Genomic DNA, 22,701 nt, shown 5'->3' on the forward strand with positions numbered 1-22,701 from the left:
CTCTGTGGGAATGGAAATCAGACTGGTTTTTGTTGTTGTTTTGTTTTTGTTTTTGCTGGTGAGAACAGCCTGCGGGAACATTAGCCTATGCTAGCCGGGAGGTGGAGAGACTCCATGGTTGGGTTCTGTCCTCTGAATGTGGATTCCTCATTCAGTTTCCCCGGCACCCATGCCAGGACCTGCAGAGACAGCCCAGCCTGTAGCACAGAACTCACATTGCTACAGTTTCTAACCCTACAGAATCTGAACATCACACGACAGGAGACTGTCCACTAGTTATACCCATAATATTCACACAGTGGGCCCTCTATGTCTTACCAAGACACAGACATGTCTTCTGCCCCAGTGTTTGGTAAGGAACAGATTCCCAGATATGGAATGGAACTGGGGCTAGGCATCAGAGGACATGGAGTCCAGTCCCAGTGGCGCCATTCTCCAGGCTGGAGACATCCGGTCAGAGACTCACTCAAGAGTCTCCAGCTGTATCACAGAGCTGCTCCGAGTCTCCCACGCTCTAGGGGGCTGAGGTCAAGGACCAGCGCTGTGTGCCTTCATTCACTCAGTGAACATGGAGCTTGCCATGCTGGTCTAAATGGCAGGAGTCACTCTCCAGTGACAGCAGGTGCTGAGGGGCGGGGCAGTACGATGAATGAGGGTGTGACCGCCATGGTAAACCATCATCTTGTTCAAGGAGACATAGGCAAGACGGTTTAAGGGAAGGGAGACTGCACAGAGCACTCTGCAATGGCAATCTTTGGCCACAGAGATCAATCTCAAGGGTGGTGTTGATCCGGTGCTTCGAGGGTCATTGTTGTGGGCATCCTCACCAACGTATTTTCTGAGTGAGGCTGGGCTGTGCTGGATTGAGGTTTTGGCAGGGTGTCCTGGGATAGATGGTTCGTGTTACTGGGCAATCAATCGTGTATGAGAGCCCCTCCCTCATTCACACCCTCCTTCTGAAGGATGCTGTTTATTAGGGCCTGAACATCGGTGACTCCATGTGGATACACAGCTTCCTCTTCCTTCTTGCTCTTCTTCCTCTTCTCTCATTTCCTCCTCTTTCTTCTTTTCTTCTCTCATCTTCATATTCCACTTGTTCTTTCTTCTCCTCCTGCCCATCCCCCAATTTTTTTTTTTTTTTTGAGGTAGGGCCTCACTATGTCGCCCAAGCTAGGTTCACACTCACTGTCTTCTGTCTCCAAAATGCTGCGATCATGTGTGTGCATCATCTTTCAGGCTGCTTGCTGCGGACCAACCCTGAGGTGTGGATGGATAACAGGGTAGCTGAGGCTTTGCATTTTGTGTGGGAACGGCTGGGGCTTCCGGTACGTAGCCCTCTCTCAGCATCTACCAAAAGCTCCAGCCTTCAGTCTCTCTAGGGACATCTGAGAACTGGGGTCTAACTTGAGTGGACTGAGGAACCCAAAGCCATCCAGGATTTGGGATCTGAAGTTTCCCTGCTGATCCAGATCGTTTTGCAAACAGGGAGACTGAGTCTGGGGCCAGGCTGGAGTGAGACCATGGAGAAGAGGTTGGGACTAATGGGGTGCTGCTGTGCTGTGAGGGTCTGTTGCTCCTACGTCGTCACACGGCTGGTAGCAAGTGAGCCACAGTATGCTTGGTAACCACAGATTCTTTTGTATCATGTTGTGTCCTTTGCTTCTCAACTGATCAAAGTCCTATCACATTTAACAGATGAGGACACATAGGTGAGTGACTCACAGTGGGTCACAGAGCTGGAAGCGGTCTAGCCTGGATTAGACCTGGGAGCTGTAATCTCAGAGTTATCCATTCCTCTCATCCTTGGTCTCCACCTCCAGCCCATCCTGGGGGTTTCAGGATGGTCCCTGTTTCCCTGACATCTGATGACTGCTTTTCCAAGCCTTTAGGCCTGTGACAAGAAGATGGGGAAAAGCTGTGGGGACAGGCTTGGGGCAAGTACCTCAAAGATGGGGGAAGATGAGGGTGGGATGACTGGCAGAGCCTGGGAAGGGCTGAGCACAGATTTGGGGTTCCTGACTTCCCTCAGCCACCTTCTCTTAGTTCTCCAAACTCTGCATCAATAATCAAATTCAAACCAAAGTACTAACAAGTCTCTAATCTGCTCACAGCTCAGGAACCTTTCCTCTCAGGCACCTGCACATGCTCGGGCCTCTTGAACCATGTCCAGGCAAAACCCCCCACCATCCTCTCTGGTGCCAAAGCCTGTGAGCCTTTGCAGAGGCTGTTTCCTCTTCCCTCCCTCCCTCCCTCCCTTTCTCCTTTTCTTTCTCACATAACCTACTCATTCCAGTACTCACTGTGTAGCTTAGGGGATGGCCATAAACTTCTGATCCTCATGCTCACACCTTCTGACTGCTGCAATTACAGGTTTTGCCCAGATACCTGCTTTATGTACTGTTGGGGATCCAACCCAGGGCTCTGCACAAGCTCGGCAAGCATTCTACAAACTGGATTTCACTTGAGCCTTGCCTCACTTCTGGGAGGCCTCCTGAACTGAACTCAGGGAACTCACTCAACCAGCAGGCCCTTCTCCAGCCTCCCTGGTCTCTGGGCAAACTCTGGTCATTAGGCATCTTTCAAAATGAGGTTTCCTTCAAAGACAGCTGGACACAGTGGTACACGCCTGTAAACAGAGCTACTTAGGAGGCTGAGCAAGGAGGGTCACTGGAGCCCAAGAGGTTAAGGCTAGCCTGGGCAACAGAGCATGATGCTCCTTTGTTGAAATAAAACAGAAAGGCATATTTCACAAATGAACAGCCTGATAAATTTTCACACACCGACTATATTAAGGGAGCCACTCCTCAGCTGCTGCCTCTAGACACTACTCCTGGCAGGAGCACCAGTCTCCTAACTTCTAACCAGTTCTGTCCTTTCTACAAGGAGACCTACAGTCAAAGTTCATCTGTGGTTGGTCCCACTCTGCACCCTGAGAGTTTAAGGTCCTAGTGTGTGACTGCTCCCCTGAGTTTTCATTCACTGTGGGTGATGTTGGGTGGCTCCCACTGGACATTATAGGCAGTTTATCTAGCTCCAGTCTGTTTGCAGATAGGCACATTTATTCGAGCAGAGCTGTGATTGAATTGCTGGTCCCACACAATCGGCTAAATGGGTGTTCTTTGGTCCTCCACATTTACCTATACTGGGTTTGTTTTTATTTTAATCTTGTTTGTTTTTCCAGACAGTGTTGGTCTGTGTAGCCCTGGCTGCCCTGAAACTCAATCTGTAGAACTGGCTGAGGAGATTTCCCTACCTCTGCCTTTGGTGTGCTGGGATTAAAGGTGTGTGTCATCACATCCAGCTGAAAGTCTAATTATTTTGCATTGATTTTATTTATCTTACATGAGTGCTTGAACTCAGGTCCTTGGGTCTTCAAGGAAAGTGTCTTATCCACTGACCATCGAGCCATCTTCCCAGCTCCCTCCTTCCTTCCTTCCTTCCTTCCTTCTTTTTTTTTTTTTTTTTTTTTTTTTTTTTTTAAATCAGAGAGTCCTCTAAACTGTCTGGCAGCTGCCATGCATTCTACACAAGCAGTCTTCTGCTAGTCTAACCTAGGGCAGCCTGGTATCCAGACTTGTCAGGTCAGACACTTTTCATGTGACCTTCCGCCTGTAGGTGGGTGGTACCTCTTAGAGCTTTGCGCTCTGCGTGCATCCCGGCAGGAGAGTCTGGGTGGCGGCGCGCTCCAGCTGCGCGGTGCCCGAGGGAGGGTTCCCGCGGGCCCCGCCCCCGCCGCGCCTCCTCCGGGCGGGATAATTGAACGCGGCGCGCAGGAGCCTCGCGTTGGCTGCCCAGGCCCGGCTAGAGCGTGTAGCCGCTGCCCGCCGTGCCTTTGTCCGCCGCCCGAGCCCGCCAGCCCCATGGAGCGCCCCGCGCCGTCGCGCCTCGTCCCGCTGCCGCTGCTGCTGCTCGGCAGCCTCTCGCTGCTGGCGGCCCGAGGTAGGGGCGCCCCGGGCCCACGGCCCCGCACTAGGTCCCCACCCGGGCCCCGCGCTCCCTGGAAGTTTGCAGCCCTCGATGCTCCGGAGCGCGCGCTGCACCCGGGGGGGGGGGGGGGTCATCACACGGTCCCCAGAGCTGCGTGGAATCCAGGCCCACGACCTCCCCTCCACAACTATACTTCCGGCTCGGCCCCAGTCCCCTCGCTAGGGGGATTTGCTTTAAATCTTTTACCTTCCAAACAGATCCTCTTGCGGGTTCACGCAGCCACATCCTATGCTGGTGAATGCAGCTCGAAGACTGCCCGCTGGGCCGTGGGGGTGGGAAGTACTCTGTACTGGAAGTAGCTTTAGTGCTACATTTAAACCGCCTCCAGCCCCTACCCTCGGGTGTGGGGGTGGGACGGGGCCCGGAGGAACTGCTGCACCCATTTTGCTCCTGAACAAACTGAGATAGGAAGACAGGAGCAGTAAGTTGTTCAGAGACGGGACAGAAAGAAGAGAGAAAATAGAGGAACGTCCCAGAGGTTTGGAAGTTAGCCATGTCTTCCCTGCTGGGCCACCGGAGTAGCAGATTGGTGGCCCAGAACCACTTCCCCAGTACAGGAAACTTAGAATGGAATAGGACCCACCTAGGTTGTGCTTTTCTCAGTCCAAAAGCTCCAAGGTCTGGCGGGAAGCACTTCACCTGAATATCTGAGAAACTGTGGGGTTGTAAATCTATGACCTTTATCCTCTGAGAGCCAAGCCTGGCCCTCCTGGAGTCTTTGTTTCTGCAGGAAGCCCAGATCCACATCACCTTCATTATCTCTTATTCTTTATCCCTGGGTTAGCTTAGTTTCTTTTCAATTCTCTGACCCTTCTGGTCAAAAGGTCACAAGTTGTAGATAACTGCTTAGAGCTAGGCAGAGGGGAGGGAGAAGGGGCTGACTGGTCCTGAATCCTGGAGGAGTTCTGGCTGTTCTGGGCATGGCTGCAGCCTTGGCACATCTTGGATCACTTCTCAGTGTAGGAGACAGGGTGGGTAGGTTCATAGGCCTCTGTTTGCGCCAAGAACTTTGCAGTCCCTCAGAGTTCAGGGAGGCTTCTTAGAGCAGATTGTGCTTGGACCAGAGATGGTGAGGTGGGTCTGTAGGCCAAAGAAGGCATCTGAGTCCCTGGCAGGGAAAGTGAAACTCAGAGAGGACTTTTAATGAGGGAGGAGGCACACTGTTGCAAATGGCAGGGACCTCTGATACCCCTGTATTGCTGCGGAGAGGAGACAGGTGGAGCGATGTGGTATTCACAGTTGTGTGTGAACACTCACACTTGCTAACTGGGGAGTCTCTCATTCATCATAGAAAAGCTTTAACCTGAAGCCAGCCAGCGTAGAACATCCCGGGACCCAGCATCTTACAGGGGGAGCTGTCTTGGGTTTGGTTAGTTCAGTTCCGTGCAGTCTTAGGAAAGGGTTTGAAGCAGCTTGGCTCCTTCCTGCAGCTTGTAGCCCTATAAGGCCAGGAGACCCTGATCTCAGGCTCCAGCTGACATCTTAAAAGGACCTTAGGGACGCCAGCCAGGCAGAGCACCCTGTTGCTAATCAGCTGTCATTCACTTGACCACCAATGGGCTATGTGGCCACCTATATGCAGAAGAGCCTTGATTTTTCTTGCTAAGGGACAGAGTCAGCCCCTGACAGTGACTGTCCTGTTGGGCTTGGCTGCCCCAGGACCAGCTGAGGGTATGGGGAGGGGGAGGTGTTGGGGAGAAACAGTTGTGTTTTCTCCAAGGCTTTCTTGGCCTCTGGCTCCAGCTTGCAGTTTCCGACTGATTAAAAGAAAGTCCTGTTGGGAGGGAGAACAAAGGCTCTGAGCCCTTGGCAGAAACATGTGGCTGTGAGCTGAGCTCCTGGAAGTTTCCCAGTCGGGAGGTGGAGACTGGAGGCAGGAAGATGGGGCTGGGGGTTGGGAGAACCCTGGGGGCAGCACTGAGACCTCCAGGGCTTAAAGTTACTAACTCTAAGTTGCAGTTTTTGTGTTGGTGTGTCTGTGCCCAGCTTCCTCCCCGAACCTCCCCCCTCAAGAACCCAGGTCCCCCACTCATTTATCAGATTACTCCAGTACCTATTGCTTAGGAAACCAGTTTTCCTATCTAAAGAAAAATCCAGTGGAATGGCTGGGTGGTTCCCTGTTTATAAAACACGCTAACAGATTCCCACTTGTTAGCTTGCCTTAAGAGTTAAGGAAGCAGCAGGAGAACCGTGTTGGGCCATTCTCGTTCATGCTTCAGAAGTTCTGCTAATATGGAACTTCAAACTCTTCCTGAAGGAGCTCCTGACTGCAGCCCTCACAGCCAACCCTGGTGGTGAAGGTCATGCAGAAGCATTCACTTAAGTAGCTGCTGAGGGATAGCACAACACCAGATGCTGAGGTTACCCGGATGTGGCAAGGGATGAGACAGATTCAGCTCTTTCCCTTCATGTGGTTTGTAGCTTCCAGGAGCTCCAGATAGATGAGCCAAATCCTAATGGCTGAGTCAGGGGAGACTTTCTGGAGGAGGCAGTGTGCACCCATGGTCTGCGGAAGAGAATTTATCTCATTGTTTTCTGGGAGGAAAGTGTGTATTCCTGGCAGGAGAAAGCCTGAGCAAAGTCCTGTTGGCAAAAGAAAACTTGAGCGTCTTAGTCATTTTTCAATTGTCATGAAAAAAATACTATAACCAAGGAAAATTGTAAAAGAAAGCATTTAATTTGGGGATCAAGGTTTCAGAGAGTTAGAATCCATGGTCATGGTGTGGGGTATGGCAGCAGGCAGGCATGGTGCCCGAGATGTAGCTGAAAGCTTGCATTTAATCCAGTGGGTGGGGAGGAGAGAGAGAGAGACAGACAGAGAACGAGAGAGAGAGAGAGAGAGAGAGAGAGAGAGAGAGAGAGAGAGAGAGAGAGAGAGAGAGCAAGAGAGCAAGTGCACGTGCGCTAGCTAGCTAGCTAGCTGGGAATGGTGTGGACTTTTAAAACTTCAAAGCCCATCCCCAGTGACCCACCTCCAACAAGGGCACACACCTCATAATCCTTTCCAAACCATCCCACCAACTAGGGACCAAGTATTCAAATATTTGAGTCTATGGGGACCATTCTCATTCAAATCACCACAATGAGATACCCAGGAACATATAGGGGTTCTGCCCTATCCTTGTGCCTGGGGAAGCCCCCTGCTTGCAACTTCCTGAAGGTCCAGTAACCCAAGCAAAAGGGATAATGGACAGGCAGCTTTACAGATAACACTTTGGGTAACAGTTCTCAAAAGGCACATGAGATTCTGCCAGTACACTTTTAACTTTGATCTGTATGAGAGTTTTGCTTCATGTATGTGCACCATGTTGTGTGCAGTACCTGGGGATACCAGAAGAGGGAATCGGATCCTCCTGGTACTGGAGTTCCAGAGAGTTGTGAGCTGCCATATGGATTCTGGGAACTGAACCCACATCCTGGGCAAGAGCACCCAATGCTTTTATCTTCTAAGTCATCTTTCCAGCCTCTCCCACCCCCACCCCAGTGCATTCTATCCAACAAAAGACTTTCCCTTTTGTGAAATATCATAGCAATTTAATTAATAACTGATTTGACATAGCGGCCTGCAGGTCCACTTTCTTTGAAATGATCTCAGCTATGGCTGTGTAACAAAATAGGGCGGGAGGAGAGGAACTTTTTCAAAATCCAGGTAAGGCATCTGCCCTGCTCGCCCCAGGGCGAGCAGGAGAGCTGTTTCCTAAGGTGGACAGGCCTCACCTCCTTCCACTCCAGGCTGGTCCTGAGTAATACTGGGTCAGCGATAGAGCTGGTGCGTGTTACTCCAGCAGTCTGTATGTTTCCAGGGAGTGTATACAGGGGACCCTCACCCCCAGAGAGGGTAGGAGGCAGGTAGACTTTCTTCTGAACATGGCTCAAGATGGTGGGTAACCCAAGCCTCTATTTCTCATTGTCAGTCAACTTCACTCTGGTTAATGCTGTTTCTGGGCCGTTAGGGTAACGGAAGCGATTCCCATCCGCGAGCTGACAGCCCTGTGAGGTATGTGGCCCAGTATTTTTCCTGGGTCTTCCTTTCCTTTCTGACTTTGCACCTACTGGAGTTAAGATTGACTGAGTTTTGTTACATGTGTGAAGTCTTGCTTTTCCTTTTGGCTAAAAATTCTCTTGGGAGAATCAATCCATCACTAAGAGTCTGTACTGCCTGTAGTCTGGCTGAGCGTGGCTGTGGGGCACTATTATCCTTTGACAGCATGGATTCAAGACACTAACCCTGAACCCTGCTTCACCTATAGGACCTTGTTGCATGCCAAATGCCTCCTTACAGAGGACTCTGCCACTGTCCCCATTGTACAGGAGGACAGGATCCCAGGCTGAGCAGTTCAGTCCTAACAAGGTTGCTCAGTGGCCTCATCTCTTGCCAGTTAACTCTCGTTTTTCTTAATTCCAGTGTTAACAGGGGATACAACTTCCCCTGGGGAAGTAGATCTGGGAGCTTTAGAAGCTGAGCTGCGTTGAGGTCCAGTCAACCTTTGCTCTTTCTGCCTGAATCTCTTCAGGGCCCACATAGAGTCGCTAGGGTCTCATGAGATCATTTACCTATTCGATGCTATCAAGTGGTGGCTGTCATTGCAAAGCACTGGGACAAAGCACAGAGTGAAACACAGCCCGGCCCCACCCTCCAGGTGTTAAGTTCAAGTATAATCATTTGTGCTAAGTGCTGGGAATGTAAGAGAGAGAACAAAGAGCCTGTGCAAGACAGGAAACAGTTCTCTGTGAGCCTGCATGTTTGAGCGAGTTGAAGGTGGTTAGGAGTCCCTGAAGGAAGGGCTGTTGGCAGGAGTGCATTGGCCCAGGACCACCCTGCTGCAACTTCTAAAGGCCAGGTGTGAGGACACATGACAGGTGGCCGGAGAGGTGAAGGAAACCGAGGGGGAGATGGGTCCTGGAAGTTTTAAGAGACCCTCAGGGTAGGGTAGGATGCTACAGAGGGGTCAGCGGTGAGGATGGTTAAGTGTGTGCTAGCTAGACTTGGCACACAAGATAGCTGCCTGAGCTGGGTCTGCTCCAGGATAATTCCCCTTCCTAGCTGTGTACTGCGCATGCTCCTTGTCTTCCACTGCCTCCTCCTGGCTGCCTCTCTGTTCCTCAGACCCTTGTGCTGTCTGTGACAGGTACTGGGCATGCCTATTCCATGCAGTTGGCTTTCTTGTCAGGGTCTGCAGTTTTGGCTTCTTTAATCCCGGCCCCAAGTTCCTTTAGGGTCCCCTCATTCTGCTGTAGCTTTCGAGAAGGCAGTGGCTGAGGCAGTGGGCCGGATCCTTGCAAGGTGTGAACTATGGAGGCTCCAGGGAGCAGGCCCAGGATTCCACCCATTATGGAACACCGGGTCTCTCAGCACTCTTGGAGGGTTTGAACTTGTTCAGAACCCCATGATGGGGGGGGGGGGGGGAGAGGGTCACTGGAGGCTAGCCTCACTATTGGTCTTTCCTCAAGCCCTACCTACTCTGTAGAACTAGAGGACATTTAATGCCCTGAATTTTAGAAGGACAGTCTCAGAAGAAAAATGTTTTTGGAAAGATGGATCTTTGGAAAGTGCCTTTGCTTTCCCTGCGAATCTAGCAGCCGAGGGCCCACTCATGGGCAGGCAGAGGTGGGGACAGGCAAGTGCTCCATACAGCATACAGTTGGGGAAACTGAGACCCAGGCCTGCTCCAGTGGGAAAACCCTCCATGCTGGGGTACAACCAAAGCTGGACTTCCATCTTTCCACAATGACACACTGAGAAACCTTGAACATTAATTATTAGATCTTGGTGGCCTCTAGGCCACCAGGAAACATAAGCAGGCAAGGCCTCTCCAACATTCATGGCTACCAGGCTGACATTCTGGAAGCCACCACCTGAAGAGTGGTACCAAAGCCCTGTAATCTCAAGCCCAGTGTCTGTACTGTCACAGGAGGACCTAGTGACCTTGATGTTACACATCAAGGGTGGGGTCTGCTGTTTTTCTCTAAGCCATGAATGTGTCTATGTTCAGAACGTATGTATTGTGCTATTGATACCTGTCAGCTTTATGGCTTTTACTTGCTCACTTATGGGTATATGCTGATGTCCGTGTGTGTGGAGGCCAGAGGGTAACTTCCAGTGGTGTTCCTTAAGAGCTGTCTGTCTTGCTTTTTTAATGTAATTAAATTTTGTGTGTGTGTGTGTGTGTGTGTGTGTGTCTGTCTTGTATATATGCCCTTGAAGGCCAAAAGAAGATGGGGGATTCTCTGAAACTGGAGTTACCTGGGTTCCGGGAAGTGAACTCAGGTCCCCTGGAGGAGCAGCAAGTGCTCTTCACTGCTGGGTCCTTCCTGTCTACAGCCCTGCCTCCAGTCCTGCTTTGCTTTTGAGATGAGGCCTTTCACTGGGCCCTGAGGTTCACCACTGTTAGGCTAGGCTGGCTAGCAAGTCCCAGTAATCCTTCTGCCTCTGCCTCCCCAGTACCAGGATTATAAATGCATGGTACCGTATTCAGCCTTTTACCTGAGTTCTGAGCCTCAAGCTCAGGTCCATTCACTTACATCGAAAGCAAGTGACTGACTAAGCTGTCTCCCAGTCCCCTTGGAAGTGTTAACACACCTGGAAGAAAGTTACCCTGATGCCCTCTGCCTGACTGCCACAGTAGTCCTGTGGGTGGGTGGCAGCATTTTCTAGAAGAGGGATCTGGGTGGGTCGGTGCTGGGGACTATGCAGCTTCTGTAGACTAAACTGTCCTGTGCGTTGGATTTTGTGGGTTCTGTTTTATACTGTGGTCCTGTCCCCAGGATTACCTCCTTCACCTCCCCATTTTTGCACATCAGGTTGTGGAACTGAGATCCCTGAGGTAGGAGAGATATGGCAGCTTGTTAAGGCTGAGCAATGTTTGGTGACCTTGTTTGGTGACATCTCTGTATGCTGCTCAAGCTGGTCTCCATCTCCTGGATAGTTACAGACTGTTGTATATATGTCACCTGAGTGTTTGGAATTAAACCCCGGGCCTCTGCAAGAGCAGCAAATGCTCTTAGTGCCTGAGCCATGTCTCCAGTCCCATGGAGGATTGCTCTTTTTGCTTGTTTGTTTGAGACAGGGCTTTTCTGTGTAGCCCTGGCTGTCCCAGAACTCTCTCATTCTCTCTATAAATCAGGCTGATCTCAAATTCAGAGATCCACCTGCCTCTGCCTCCCCTCATTCCCCCATCTCCCGTGCTGGGATTAAAGGTGTGCACCACTGCCCCATGGTAGAGGATGCATATCAGATATTTACATTATGATTCGTAACAGTAGCAAATTACAGTTATGAAGTAGCAACTTAGTAATTTTATGGTTGGGAGATAACCACAGCCTGTGGAACTATTGAAGGGTCTCAGCATTAGGCAGGTTGCTTGCCTGTGGATTATTTGACTGAAGGTCAGCCATATTGGGCAAAAGTTCATTCTTGGTTTATGCTGTTAATGGCTTGAGGATCGTGTCACACAGTCAGATGACAGAGTTAGAAGTTAAAACTAGTTGATAGGTAGTATTTCTACAGAGAAGCAACCAGGACTGAAGTGAGAGCAGGCTCCGGATTGGCTGCTGCTCAGCAAAGGGACCTCGAAGCTCACAAGTGTGGGTCAGTTAATTGACAGACTTTGTAGGCTGGTTGCATAGAAGCATCAGGGGTGGCCTGGAAGCAGAATAGAAAGGCAGAGCTTGTGGGGACACAGGAAGGACTGAAGCCCTCGTCAGCTGAGAAGCAAGAATCCCAGCATATGCAGTTAATATTCCTTTCACTTACAGATACTTTATATCAGCGGTTCTCAACCTGTGGGTTCCAACCCTTTTTGGAGTAGCAACTTAGTAATTTTATGGTTGGGGGTCACCACAACCTGAGGAACTGTATTAAAGGGTCACAGCATTAGGAAGGTTGAGAACCACTGCTTTATATTAAAGTGAGTGAACCAGGCTTAAGGCTTCTGGGCAGTATGGTGTTGGGTAAGTCCCCAGGTTGGGCTCGAGACTCTTCACCACAGTAAGTATGTTTAGGTATAGGTCTTCACCTGCCCACATCCCAGGGGCCAGACTTTTCTATTTTATATAAATAACAATTGTGATACTGTCAGATAGCCTTCGGGTAATCATTTAGGTTTCATAGTAAGCCTTTGAAGAGAGTAACTTCAAAACCTCAAAAAATGATGTATCTGGCTTCCATAAATCAATGTTCTCCTGCTCTCTCCCATTCTCCCGCTCTCCCTCAGGGAGCCCACACCCAGACTTGGGTATGTTTTCTGTTCCAAGGCTCTCCTTAGAGAAGCCCAAACTCAAGTGCTTGGGTGTGTCCTATCTTTCTATCTGAGCACCTCTCCTCTTAATCCTCCTACTTGAGCCTGGTTTTTTTGTTTGTTTTTTGTTTGTTTGTTTGTTTTTTTTCTCTTACTAAACCTCAACTCTGGCCAGTCTTGAAATTCTTTTCTGCATTGCATCAAAGCCATGATCAATCCAGGTTTGGTTTGAGTCGAGGTCTCTAAATGCTGCAGGCACCAGTGGGGAACTGTGCCTACTATCTCTGTCCCCACCAAATGCTGACACTGCGATGGGCTCCGAGTCACTCTTCTCGGTGCTGGAGGTTTGTGTGCAGGTTGGGATGTTCGTCCTTCACCTTTCTGTGACTGACCAGCTGTGGGCCAGATGCTGTGGTATGGAACTCTCCATACCTGTGAAATGTGGACTTGGGTGGGGACTTTGCTCTGTAACTCATTGGTCAGCACTGTGAAATTGCTCTGGGTGCGATGTGAGAGAGCCGTGGGGGTGAAGGAAAGATTGGAACCTCTGTAGATTTTGTGTCTGGACAGTAGGACTCAGGATGCCAGTGTTCAAGGTGACTTGATCATTCCCCATCCCCAGGCGAGTCTGCAGAAGCTGCTCCTGCACGAGGAGGAGGTCATAGTTGAGCAGGTGTGTCGGTCAGGCCCTCCTCACAGCCGGCTGTAAGCGAGCATGCCATGAAGCCACCCACCTGGACCACTCTGTGGGTAGAAAGAAATGTTTATTTGGAAAAGCAAGTTCCCAGCTGTCTCACAGGGATAGAGAGCGGCATCTTGGTGGGAAAGCAAATGGATTTTATGTGATAGCAAGGTGGTGGTCTTTGAGTCAATACAGGCTGTTCAGATTAACTAGGAACTAGATGCCCTTGTCCGATGTAGCTGGCCTTTGGGACTGATAAAGGAGGTAGTATTTTTTTTTTTTCTGGTAAAGAAAAAACGGCTTTACAAGATTCCTGAGGAATGCTGAGTACAAGCTTCTGTTTACCCAGCAACAATCCTCCTGTTTACCCAGTCAGAGTCCTTCTGTTTAGGACCTTATCACCAGCACCGCCATTTTGGGGACCTGCTTTGGATCTCACACCTTCCCACCTCAGAGACACTCGGGGGAAGATACTCTCCAGGGAGGTGTGTGTGTTTGTTTGTTTGTTTTTGTTTTCCACTTTTTCAAGTGATTTTATTTGATTACCCCATGGTAGGGAGAATCATCAGAAGGCCAGAAGAATTATCAGAGCAAACACATATAATCACACCTACACATGGGATGCGTCAGCTGCCAGGTATGGAAACATCAAAACCAGAAAGACCTTGCACAGGCACCCCCAACTCCCATAGGTCCTGTCAGAGAACACTGTCCCCTCATCCACTCACTTTCTCGTTGCTTAAGTCTAGGTCACAATAGAGCAAAGCCACAAAACCAAAGAGAGGTGGCCACAAAGGCTGAGCCACTTTAAAGCAAACCCCAAAATATTTGATATCCAGTCTCGAAATACCATTGTCTCCTTCTCTAAGACACTGCTAGGAGGCCTGGGAAAGCTGGGACTTGTGGCTTAGATGTGGTGTGTCACTCAGGTCCAGGTTGTCCCAGCAAAGGCTCAGCGCAAGGCAGCCAGCTGCTCAACTGACTGACGGACAGTACTTGCAGGCTCTTCAAATTCTTTTTGCTTGTTGTCGGTCTTCTTTGCTCTCTGTTTGTCCAGTTTCAAAGATTCACTGACGGTTAGTTCTTCTATCTGCTTCTTGACAGTAAGGAAGGCACAGCCAGGCGAGTGCTTTCTGTGCTCCTCTATAGGGTGACATCAGGCTCCCAGCCTTCCAGTTCCTTAAAGCAGAAAAAACACTGCACCAAGTCATTCTCGGCAGGGCAGTGGATGAAGCCAGCCTCCGCCATCCGCTCGGGGGTGCAGGAGCAGTCCTCCAGGAAGGGCCAGTTCTTGAAGGTGGAGATGCGGTGGTCCTTGAGGTACAACTGCCAGGTCGAGGGTAGCGTCGGTACCCCTGTGATGGTGTCACCACAACCCCCGCCAAGACCAGGGAGGTTTTTAAAAATAAATTATTTGAGTTATTTTTATTCGTTACAGCACAGTTTAACTGTTCCCATTTGGAATCTCACAGCTCAGCATGCAAACCATCTCATTGTCTTTTCAGCTGCTCTTCCAGAACATTCTGCAGTGCAGTTGACAAATTAACCTCTTCACGGTAGTCAGACCAGCACTGGCTGAAAAAGACCAACGAGTTTACGGGCAAAATGTTCAGTTCCTTTCCTAGTGAAAGAGAAGGCAGAAGGACTCACAAAAGTGATTCTGTTTTAATATTATTTTGCGGCAGGCAGGACCTCACTATGGAGTCCAAGCTTGAGATCTGATTACCTCAGCTTCCCAAGCTGGGGTTTATAGGAATGTACTACTATTGTCTGCCTAAACACTAAAAAAGATAGATAGATAGGTAGGTAGGTAGGTAGATAAATAGATAGATAGATAGATAGATAGATAGATAGATAGATATAAAAAACATTCTTGTCATGTAACCCTGGCTGGCCTGGAACTCGTGGAGATCCACCTGCCTCTACTTCCTGAATAGTGCGATTAAAGGTGTGTGCCAGCACCATGCCTGGTGAAAACACTACATTTTTAAAAGATTTGTTTATATTGAGGTGTTTGACTCTTTTGCCTGTATTTATGTATGTGTATCACATGAATGTAGTGGCCGAAGAGGTCAGAGGAGGCATCATGTCTTAGTTGTGGTTTTACTGCTATGAACAGACACCATGACATATGGCAAGTCTAATAAAGGACATTTAATTGGGGCTAGCTTACTGGTTCAGAGGTTCAGTCCATTATCGTCAAGGCAGAAGCATGGCAGCGTCCAGGCAGACATGGTGCAGGCGGAGCTGAAAGCTCTACATCTTCATCTGAAGACTGCTAGTGGTGAAAGACTCACTTCCAGGTAACTAGGATGAGGGTCTTAACCCACAGCTACAGTGACACACTTACTCCAACAAGGCCACCCCTACTAATAGAGCCACTCCCTGGGCCAAGCATATACAAACCATCACATATCAGATGCCTTTGGACTAGAGTTACAGACAGGTGTGAGCTGCCATGTTCGTGCTGGGAACCGAACCTAGGTGCTCTGTGAAAGTGGTAATGGCTCTTAACTGCTGAACTGTTGATCAAGCCCCTAAACACTAGGTGTTTTTTTTTAATGAGTGTTTTCATTGTGGTGAAATGTATATCACACTAAGTTCCCCCTCTTAACTATCAGGTATGTTCCCTCCAGGTCCCAGAAGAGAACTCACTGCTGTGCAAACGTCTCTACCACTTATCTCTAGAATGTTCGCATCTTCCCAGACAGAAATTTCATACCTATTAAATCTTAATTCTCCACCCTACTCCCATCCCCAGGCCCTGGCAAGCACTTGTTCACTGTCTATAATTTTTTTTATTTGCATTTGGTAAAATGTATGTGGTGGGGCAGCCTGTGCAACGGGGCATGTGTGGAGGTCCGAGAAGGACTTGTAGGAGTGGGTTCTCTCCTCCTACTGTGAGAGTCTAAGGGATCAAACTCGGGTTTTCAGGTTTGGCGGCAGTCACCTTTACCCCAGTCATCTACTAGCCTTGTGTATGGATCTGACTTTTAGGCACCTGTGTTCCCTTGTCTTGAGCTCTCTCACTATGTTTGATTTTCATAAGGGGAGTATGAGTATGGCTTGTTTATCTAACAAAATGTGAACACAGTCATTGTGAACACAGCAATCTACCTTTCTAACTAGAATGAGAGAGAGAGAGAGAGAGAGAGAGAGAGAGAGAGAGAGAGAGAGAGAGAGTGTCCATGCCCCTGCCATGTGTGTTTGTGTGCTTCAGTCAGCCTGGCCCTGCCCTACAGAGCCTGTCTTGCATGGGACATACACAACTTTTAAAGACCAAACCTTCTATAGAGGGTGCCTTTGTTAGCATCTTGTTAGCTGTGGTACCAGGGATGTATCCTCATTTCTCCAACCTCTCTTCTTCCATAGCTCTGTCTTCTGTAATGGATAGAGGTGACTGGTGCTCTGGGCCCACCATTGGAAAGTAAGACCCATCTCCAGGGATCAGAAGCAGCAGTTCTCTAGCTCTTGTTGAACTTCTGGCCAGTTTTGCCCTTTGCTGTGCTCAGCTCCAGCCTAAGAACCTTCCCTCTGGTCCCTGAGATGAGCCAGGAAGAAGCCCTCTTTTGAAAGGGAGAGCATCCTGCCCAAACAGCCTCTGTGGTTTAGTGGTGGTTGTGCCCAGCAGTCCCTCATGTTGGCCAATACAGGTTCTGTGTGTGTGGACAGCGAGGGGAGGGAGATGCGTCTCTGTCCATGATGTAGGTCCAGTGCCAGGGAGCAGGAGCAGGTAGGGCCTCGGTGTCTGCCAAGTCCTGGGCAGGGCTGGCTACGTGCTGCTTTTGGTTGATGAAGCATAGCCTTGGTAGGGAAGGGGACATATCAGCATTGTTTTTGATAGTGGTGACTTGACTCAAATCAGCTTCAGTTCCTAACTCAGTTTGAAGTCTGAAGTCCTTCCTTGCTATGACCCTTTGGTGGCTGAGCGCTTGAGGTATCTGAAAGAGACTGGTGACTATGGGAACAATTGGGGAACTCTTGTTGGGGGACAGATATAGAAAAAACCCTGGTAGACTTCTGATGACTGCAGGGTGGTGGCCCCAGACCCAGGTGTGCCTATGCCTGCCTCCTCCCCTGCCATCAGCATCTCTAGCTGCCGCAAGCCCTTCTAGACTGGCATGGGTCCTCATGGGCTCCTTTCCTGTTGGGCTGGAGCTCCCAGCACATCCTTAGACAGATAACTCTACCCTGTGCTTGGGCCAGTCAGTGCAGGTCCAGTTGTTGACACAGGCCCTGCTTGGTAATCCTTGTGGCTTCACTATTTAGCTACAGTGCTAGGCCTATAGATTGGCGCTCGGGCATCGGTCAGCTCTGTGTACATAGCGGGACACAGAAAATGTTGCTGTCCCCAGGCTGGCTACTCTCCTTCCTAGGCTGTAGTTTGGAGCAATTGATTATCACTTAGAATAAGATTTCTAAATCCTCGTGTTGTGCTCAGATGTTCTTCTGGGTCTGGATATTCCTGTCCTGAGAGAGAAAGGTTAGAAGTAATGTATTCCTGGCAGGGCAAACAGGGCAGGAAGCGATTACAGCTTCTCAGTTCCGCCATTAATTCCACTAATACTGTGTCCTGGTTTGAGATGCAGTGTAGAGCTCAGAGCTTGAGGGGAGAGGATCTGGGGACCGAGTGGGACCTTGTTTGCAAGGGCCTTCAACCCTGGCTTGTTTATTGCCACAGGGATACTCCCTGCCCTTCTGGCCATTGTCCAGCCTGGCTGTGGTCCCTGCCTGTCCTCTTCCTGGCATCTTAAGGGGGCATGCAGGCACTGTCCACTGACTTATGAGACATCTCAAGCCCAAGGAGGGTGAGCTGACCCCTTGCAGCTTTAGGGGAGCCCCGGCAGTTTTCAGACAGCTCTGCAGCTATCAGACCTGGGACACTCTGCTCAAGAACACTGCTGCCAAATTCCAGGGACATTCCAAGTTTCCAGACCGCCTGAAAGTTTTAACATCTGATTGTCTTGCTGAGCACACAAGGTTCGGAGTGTCCAAGGTCCCCTAACAGGCATCCTTTTTAAAACACATTTGGGCTGGTGAAATGGCTTAGCGGTTAAGAGCACTGACTGCTCTTCCAGAGGTCATGAGTTCAAATCCCAGCAACCACATGGTGGCTCACAACCATCCGTAATGAGATCTGATGCCCTCATATGGATGTCTGAAGACAGCTACAGTATACTTACATATAATAAATTAATTTTAAAAACCTTTGGGCCAGAGCAAGCGGGGCCAGAAGGGAAGGGAAAAAACAAAAAAAACCCCAAACATTAGACGCCCCAGTGCAGCTCAGGACTCAGTTCCCACCCACCTACTGATTGTGCAGCCATGGTAATGGAATGCCACACACAGGACTGGCAGAGGCTCCCCTCAGGTGACAGCAGGCATATCCACACCCCCCCCCCCTTTCCGGTCCTCTAACAAGTTGTAGAGCCACTGTTTAGAATTTCACCAACCTGCTCCACCTTCTCAGAGACTGAAGAGGTCTCATGAGCTCTGCTTTAACATAAGTGAGCGATAGGCCAGAGGACTGAGGTGGCCATGCCAGGGTCACACAGGGAAAGTTCCAGCACTAGAGCTGGGGTTTGTTTGGCTCCAAAGCTGTGCCCTTCCCCCCCAATTTTGCTTTTGGTTTTGTTGTTATTGTTTGTGTGTTTGTTTTCTTAGGGGGTAGCTTGCTGTGTAACCCAGAACAGTCTTGAATCCAGACTTGCAGAAACTCCCCTGCCTCAGCTTCCTAGCTCATTATTTCAACTATGCTTCCATGGTGGATTTGGCCAAAGTATAAGGGGACAAGGGACAGACTCACTGTCAGGATCTCTGCTTGGGAGAATGTGTCAATGGTAAATGGAACATTAGGACCAGTGAGATGAGCCCAGAGTGAGGGGTTCTAGGATGGGAGCTCAGGCCCCGAAGACTGAGCTGCGTGGACCTGTGGGGATGTGGGGCTGAAAGGCAGTGTGAGGGAGAAGATGGCTGACAGGCAGTGTGAGGAGAGGCTGGGTCTGGAGAAGAGCTTAAGGAGACAGGCTGAGAGCAGGAGTCTAATCACATCTGGCGAAGTTGTGTGAGTTCGTGTGTGTGTGTGTGTGTGTGTGTGTGTGTGTGTGTGTGTGTGGTGTGTTTGGGGGGTTGGGGCTGCATGGGAGAGACTGTGGGGATGCACCATACATTTATCTAGGGACTAAACCACAGCTGCCTCTTTGGAACAGTTGGGACCCTGTTTTGTGTGAATGCTTTTATGCTTGTTTCTTTGTTCTTAGATTTGTGTGTGTGTGTATGTATGTTTATATATGTGTATATATGTATGTATTTGTGTGTGCATGTTTGTGTGTATATATGTCTGTGTATGTTTATATATGTGTGTATACGTATGTGTGTATATTTTGTATGTGCATTTGTGTGTGTATATTTTGTTGGTGCGTTTGTATGTATATGTGTATGTATGTGTGTATGTATGTATGTTTGTGTGTGCATGTGTATGTATGTGTGTATGTTTATGTGTGTGTATATGTATGTGCATATATGTATACGCACATATACATATGTATGTGTGAATGTATATGTATATATGTATATGTGTGTATATGTTATGTGTATATGTATATGTGTGTGTATATGTGTATGTATGTGTATATGTTTGAATATGTGTATATATGTATGTATGTGCGTGTGCGTGCGTGTGTGTGTGTGTGTGTGTGTGTGTGTGTTGTCCAGTAGACAACCTTGAACTCCATCTTCAGAATGTCATTTGCCACCTTTGAGATGGGGTCTCTCTTGGCCTGGAACTCCCTAAGTTATGGTGGCTGGCCAGCAAGCCTCCTCAGATCCACCTGTCTCTCTCTTCCCAGCACTGAGATTGCAAGTGCATGTCACCATGCCTGGCATTTTTACATGGGTTCAAACTCAGGGCATTACACTTGTAAGGCAAGCATTTTACTGGCTGAGCGATCCTCGCAGTCTTCATAGGGTCTATTCTTTTTTAAAGATTTATTTTTATTTACAATTATGTTTATGTGTGCCTGTGTGTAGGTATGTGTGCAGGAGTGTATGTGGAAGCCGGAATATTGGATTCCCCTACGAGGTATGATCTTGGTGCTGGGAACTGAACTTGGGTCCTCTGAACGAGCAGTGACATGCTCTTCACTGCTGAACAGCCTTTCCTTCCCTCCCACGGTGCTCCTCTTCTCTAGAAACATTTTTTATTTATATGTATGAGTATGTATGTGCAGGTATGTAAGTGCAAGTGTGTGAAGGAACCCAGTTTCCAGGAGCTGGAGTTACAGGTGGTTGGTTGTGAGCCACCAGATAAGGGTGCTGGGAACTGAACTCGGGTCCTCTGCAAGACCCTCAAGTGCTCTTAACCTCTGAGCCATCTCTCAAGCTCCCATGGTGTCTCTAGAAGCTGAGTTTTGTAAGGTCTTGACAGACAGTGGCCTTCTATATAGCAGCCAACACTCCTTTCGCTGTCTCCTGTCCTGTAAGTCCCTTGGGCTGAAAGCAAATGTGTGGCACCGTAGGACACATTCCCCTTCCTGGGGTTTCATGGGGACTTCTACCTGCCAATAGCAAAGGGGGTGCAGCCTAGTGAGGCTGTAGAACTGGGCTGTGATGAGGGTGTAAGTTTCTGGCTCCATCCTCTGCTGAGGGCTTGTGCTAGCTGCTTGGCAGGACAACTGTTACTTCTGAGTCTGGCATTGTGCCAAGCCAGCATTGACCTCACCTCTTTGATCGCTGTTTCTACAAAAGACTGTTTTGCCTAAGGGCAGGACTATCACCAATCTTAGTTTCCCCTATATGCTGAGGGCAGAAGCCTCTCCCATAGCTTGTTACAAACAGTAAATGAAAACCTGGATGTTGAACCCCATAAGCTGGTCCAGAGATGGAGGGTTTGCCGTGTTTTGAGACTTTTCTTTCAGCCTCCCCTCTGGAGGAGTCAGACCCTGGTCTTCCCATGAGTGCTAGGTCGAGGATGTCCCCACCATGCATCTGTCTGCAAAACTTGCCTTTGTTGTCTGGACCAGAAAAGCAGGGGTGTGGCCTGTACGCTCGGGTCTCTGCACTGAGCTTGGTGCTTTCAGAGCTGGCCCAGGTCTTTGTGGAAGGAGTAGGGTAGAGAGTAGTTGGCATGCTCATTACTGGTTTACAGAGTGATTGAGCGTGTTCTGTGAGTGCTCCCTGCACTTCCAGACTTGGCCTGATGATATAGTTGGGGCTGCAAGAAGCAAGCATCCTGATGGCATGGCTGGGGGTCCCCGGGACGGGGGGAGATACCTGGCAGGGTCACCCATCAGCATGTTTTCTTCCCTACACAGTGAATGCAGACATCTCCATGGAGGCTTGCTGTACAGAGGGAAATCAGATGGCTAACCAGCACAGGGACTGCTCGCTGCCATACACCTCGGAATCCAAGGAGTGCAGGTATGTGTGCTCTTACCACTGTTGACATCACATGCCCGTCTAAAGGCAAGTGGGAGAAAGGACAGTGTGTGCCAGGTGACCGAGATGGTGATGGGGACCTTCCTCTCTTTGTCTGCTGCTCCCTCCTCTGCACTTCTGAGCTGAGCACAGAGCTTGGCTCATTGCCCTGGGCTGCCGGGTGCTCACTGGGGCATCTGTTGCCTTCCCTGGCCTGAAAAGTAAAATCATCCAGATGTGTTTGTAGTCAGGTCTGCCACAGCTGTCTAACTCTGGGCAAGTCATTTCCCCAAGGAAAAGGAAGGTTTGTTGTAGAGTGTCAGATGAGACCTTGTGACTTGAGGAGTCTGCCCACAAGACCCCAAGAACACAAACAGTTCATTCACACAGCTTCAGCGTTACTTCGGGAAGTAACTGGAAGCAGGGTAAGAATCTGATGGGGATTCTAGGCATAAATTAGGTGGCAGTACATCTGTCCAGACTTGTCTTTAAAAAGGACCCTTTAAAGCAGAAGGCAGTTGACATGAGGGAGCAGAAGCTAAGAAACTTCAAACAAGCAGGCTGTTTGAAGGACTCTTCACTATGCAGGTGGCTTGGAACTGGGCAGTAGCCTGGCCTAGGGTCTGACTGCGGAAGTGGAGGCAGGGAGCCAAGCTGTCAGTACTGGAAGTAGGTGGGAGTCAGAGGGGTGATGGTTTAAGAGGTTTACTTTGTCTAGCTGGGCATATGAGAGGGAGGGATGCTGTTGGGAGAAAGCTGAGGAGGGGTGGCGGTAGGGTAGAATCAGGCTAGGTATCCCTAAACATCCAGAGACCCAAGTGAGTAGCTGTTGGTCCTGCTAGGAGTGTGGAGAGGCCAGCTAAAGAATCAGCAGTGTTGCTCAGAGCAGACATTGGGTATGAGGGGCCAACCCCAGCACTCTGGGGTCCCATTCTAGGTTCCCAATGAATTCTCTCCCTAAAGCCTCATTAAGGCAACAGCGACTCACCCCTCACCAGGTTCAGACAGCGATCAGAGGAAGAGGGTTTGGGACAGGCAAGATTGAGTGACCCTAGACTGGTTGATTCTTTGGTTTTTCAAACTAGGTTCCCTGGAGCCTTTGCAGTTCTTAAGAACCCCTGGCTGCCCTGAAGCAGAGGTGCATTGAGCAGTCTGCTCAGTCTCCTCTAGTGGAATACCTCTTGCCTGCAAATCTAATGAAGCAGGTTGGAATTTATGTCACTATGTAGACACACCCATCCTGGATCTGTAGAGACATGGGAAGCCAGGTTCACACTTCTGAGCCCAGGGCAGAGGAAAGACTGGCTGGGGCCTCTGTCCTTAGGCATGGCAAAGGACGTAGCAAGGGGAGGCAGGGAGGCCCTATCCTCTCTTGCAGAC

At 49.6% G+C, this 22,701-nt stretch overlaps 1 protein-coding gene and 1 pseudogene across 4 annotated transcripts in view; one reads left to right on the top strand and one right to left on the bottom strand.

Annotated features, from left to right (window-relative positions):
• Positions 1-3,652: 3,652 nt before the first annotated feature.
• Fbln1 (fibulin 1) overlaps positions 3,653-22,701 on the top strand; it is a 79,356-nt gene continuing 60,307 nt past the window's right edge. Inside the window, exons 1-2 of one of the 4 annotated variants that reach the window (XM_034516921.2) lie at positions 3,653-3,939; positions 21,219-21,324. In XM_034516921.2, coding sequence (XP_034372812.1) covers positions 3,861-3,939; positions 21,219-21,324 — 185 coding nt within the window. In that variant the 5' untranslated portion in view covers positions 3,653-3,860. Of the gene's footprint in view, positions 3,940-13,476; positions 13,544-21,218; positions 21,325-22,701 lie in introns of those variants that run through there. The other 3 variants (XM_034516922.2, XM_076911804.1, XM_076911803.1) reach the window with 3 other exon arrangements.
• On the bottom strand, positions 13,859-17,827 carry LOC117718644 (baculoviral IAP repeat-containing protein 5 pseudogene; annotated as a pseudogene).

The sequence above is a fragment of the Arvicanthis niloticus genome, chromosome 13, assembly GCF_011762505.2.
Source record: "Arvicanthis niloticus isolate mArvNil1 chromosome 13, mArvNil1.pat.X, whole genome shotgun sequence".
Lineage (NCBI taxonomy): Eukaryota > Metazoa > Chordata > Mammalia > Rodentia > Muridae > Arvicanthis > Arvicanthis niloticus.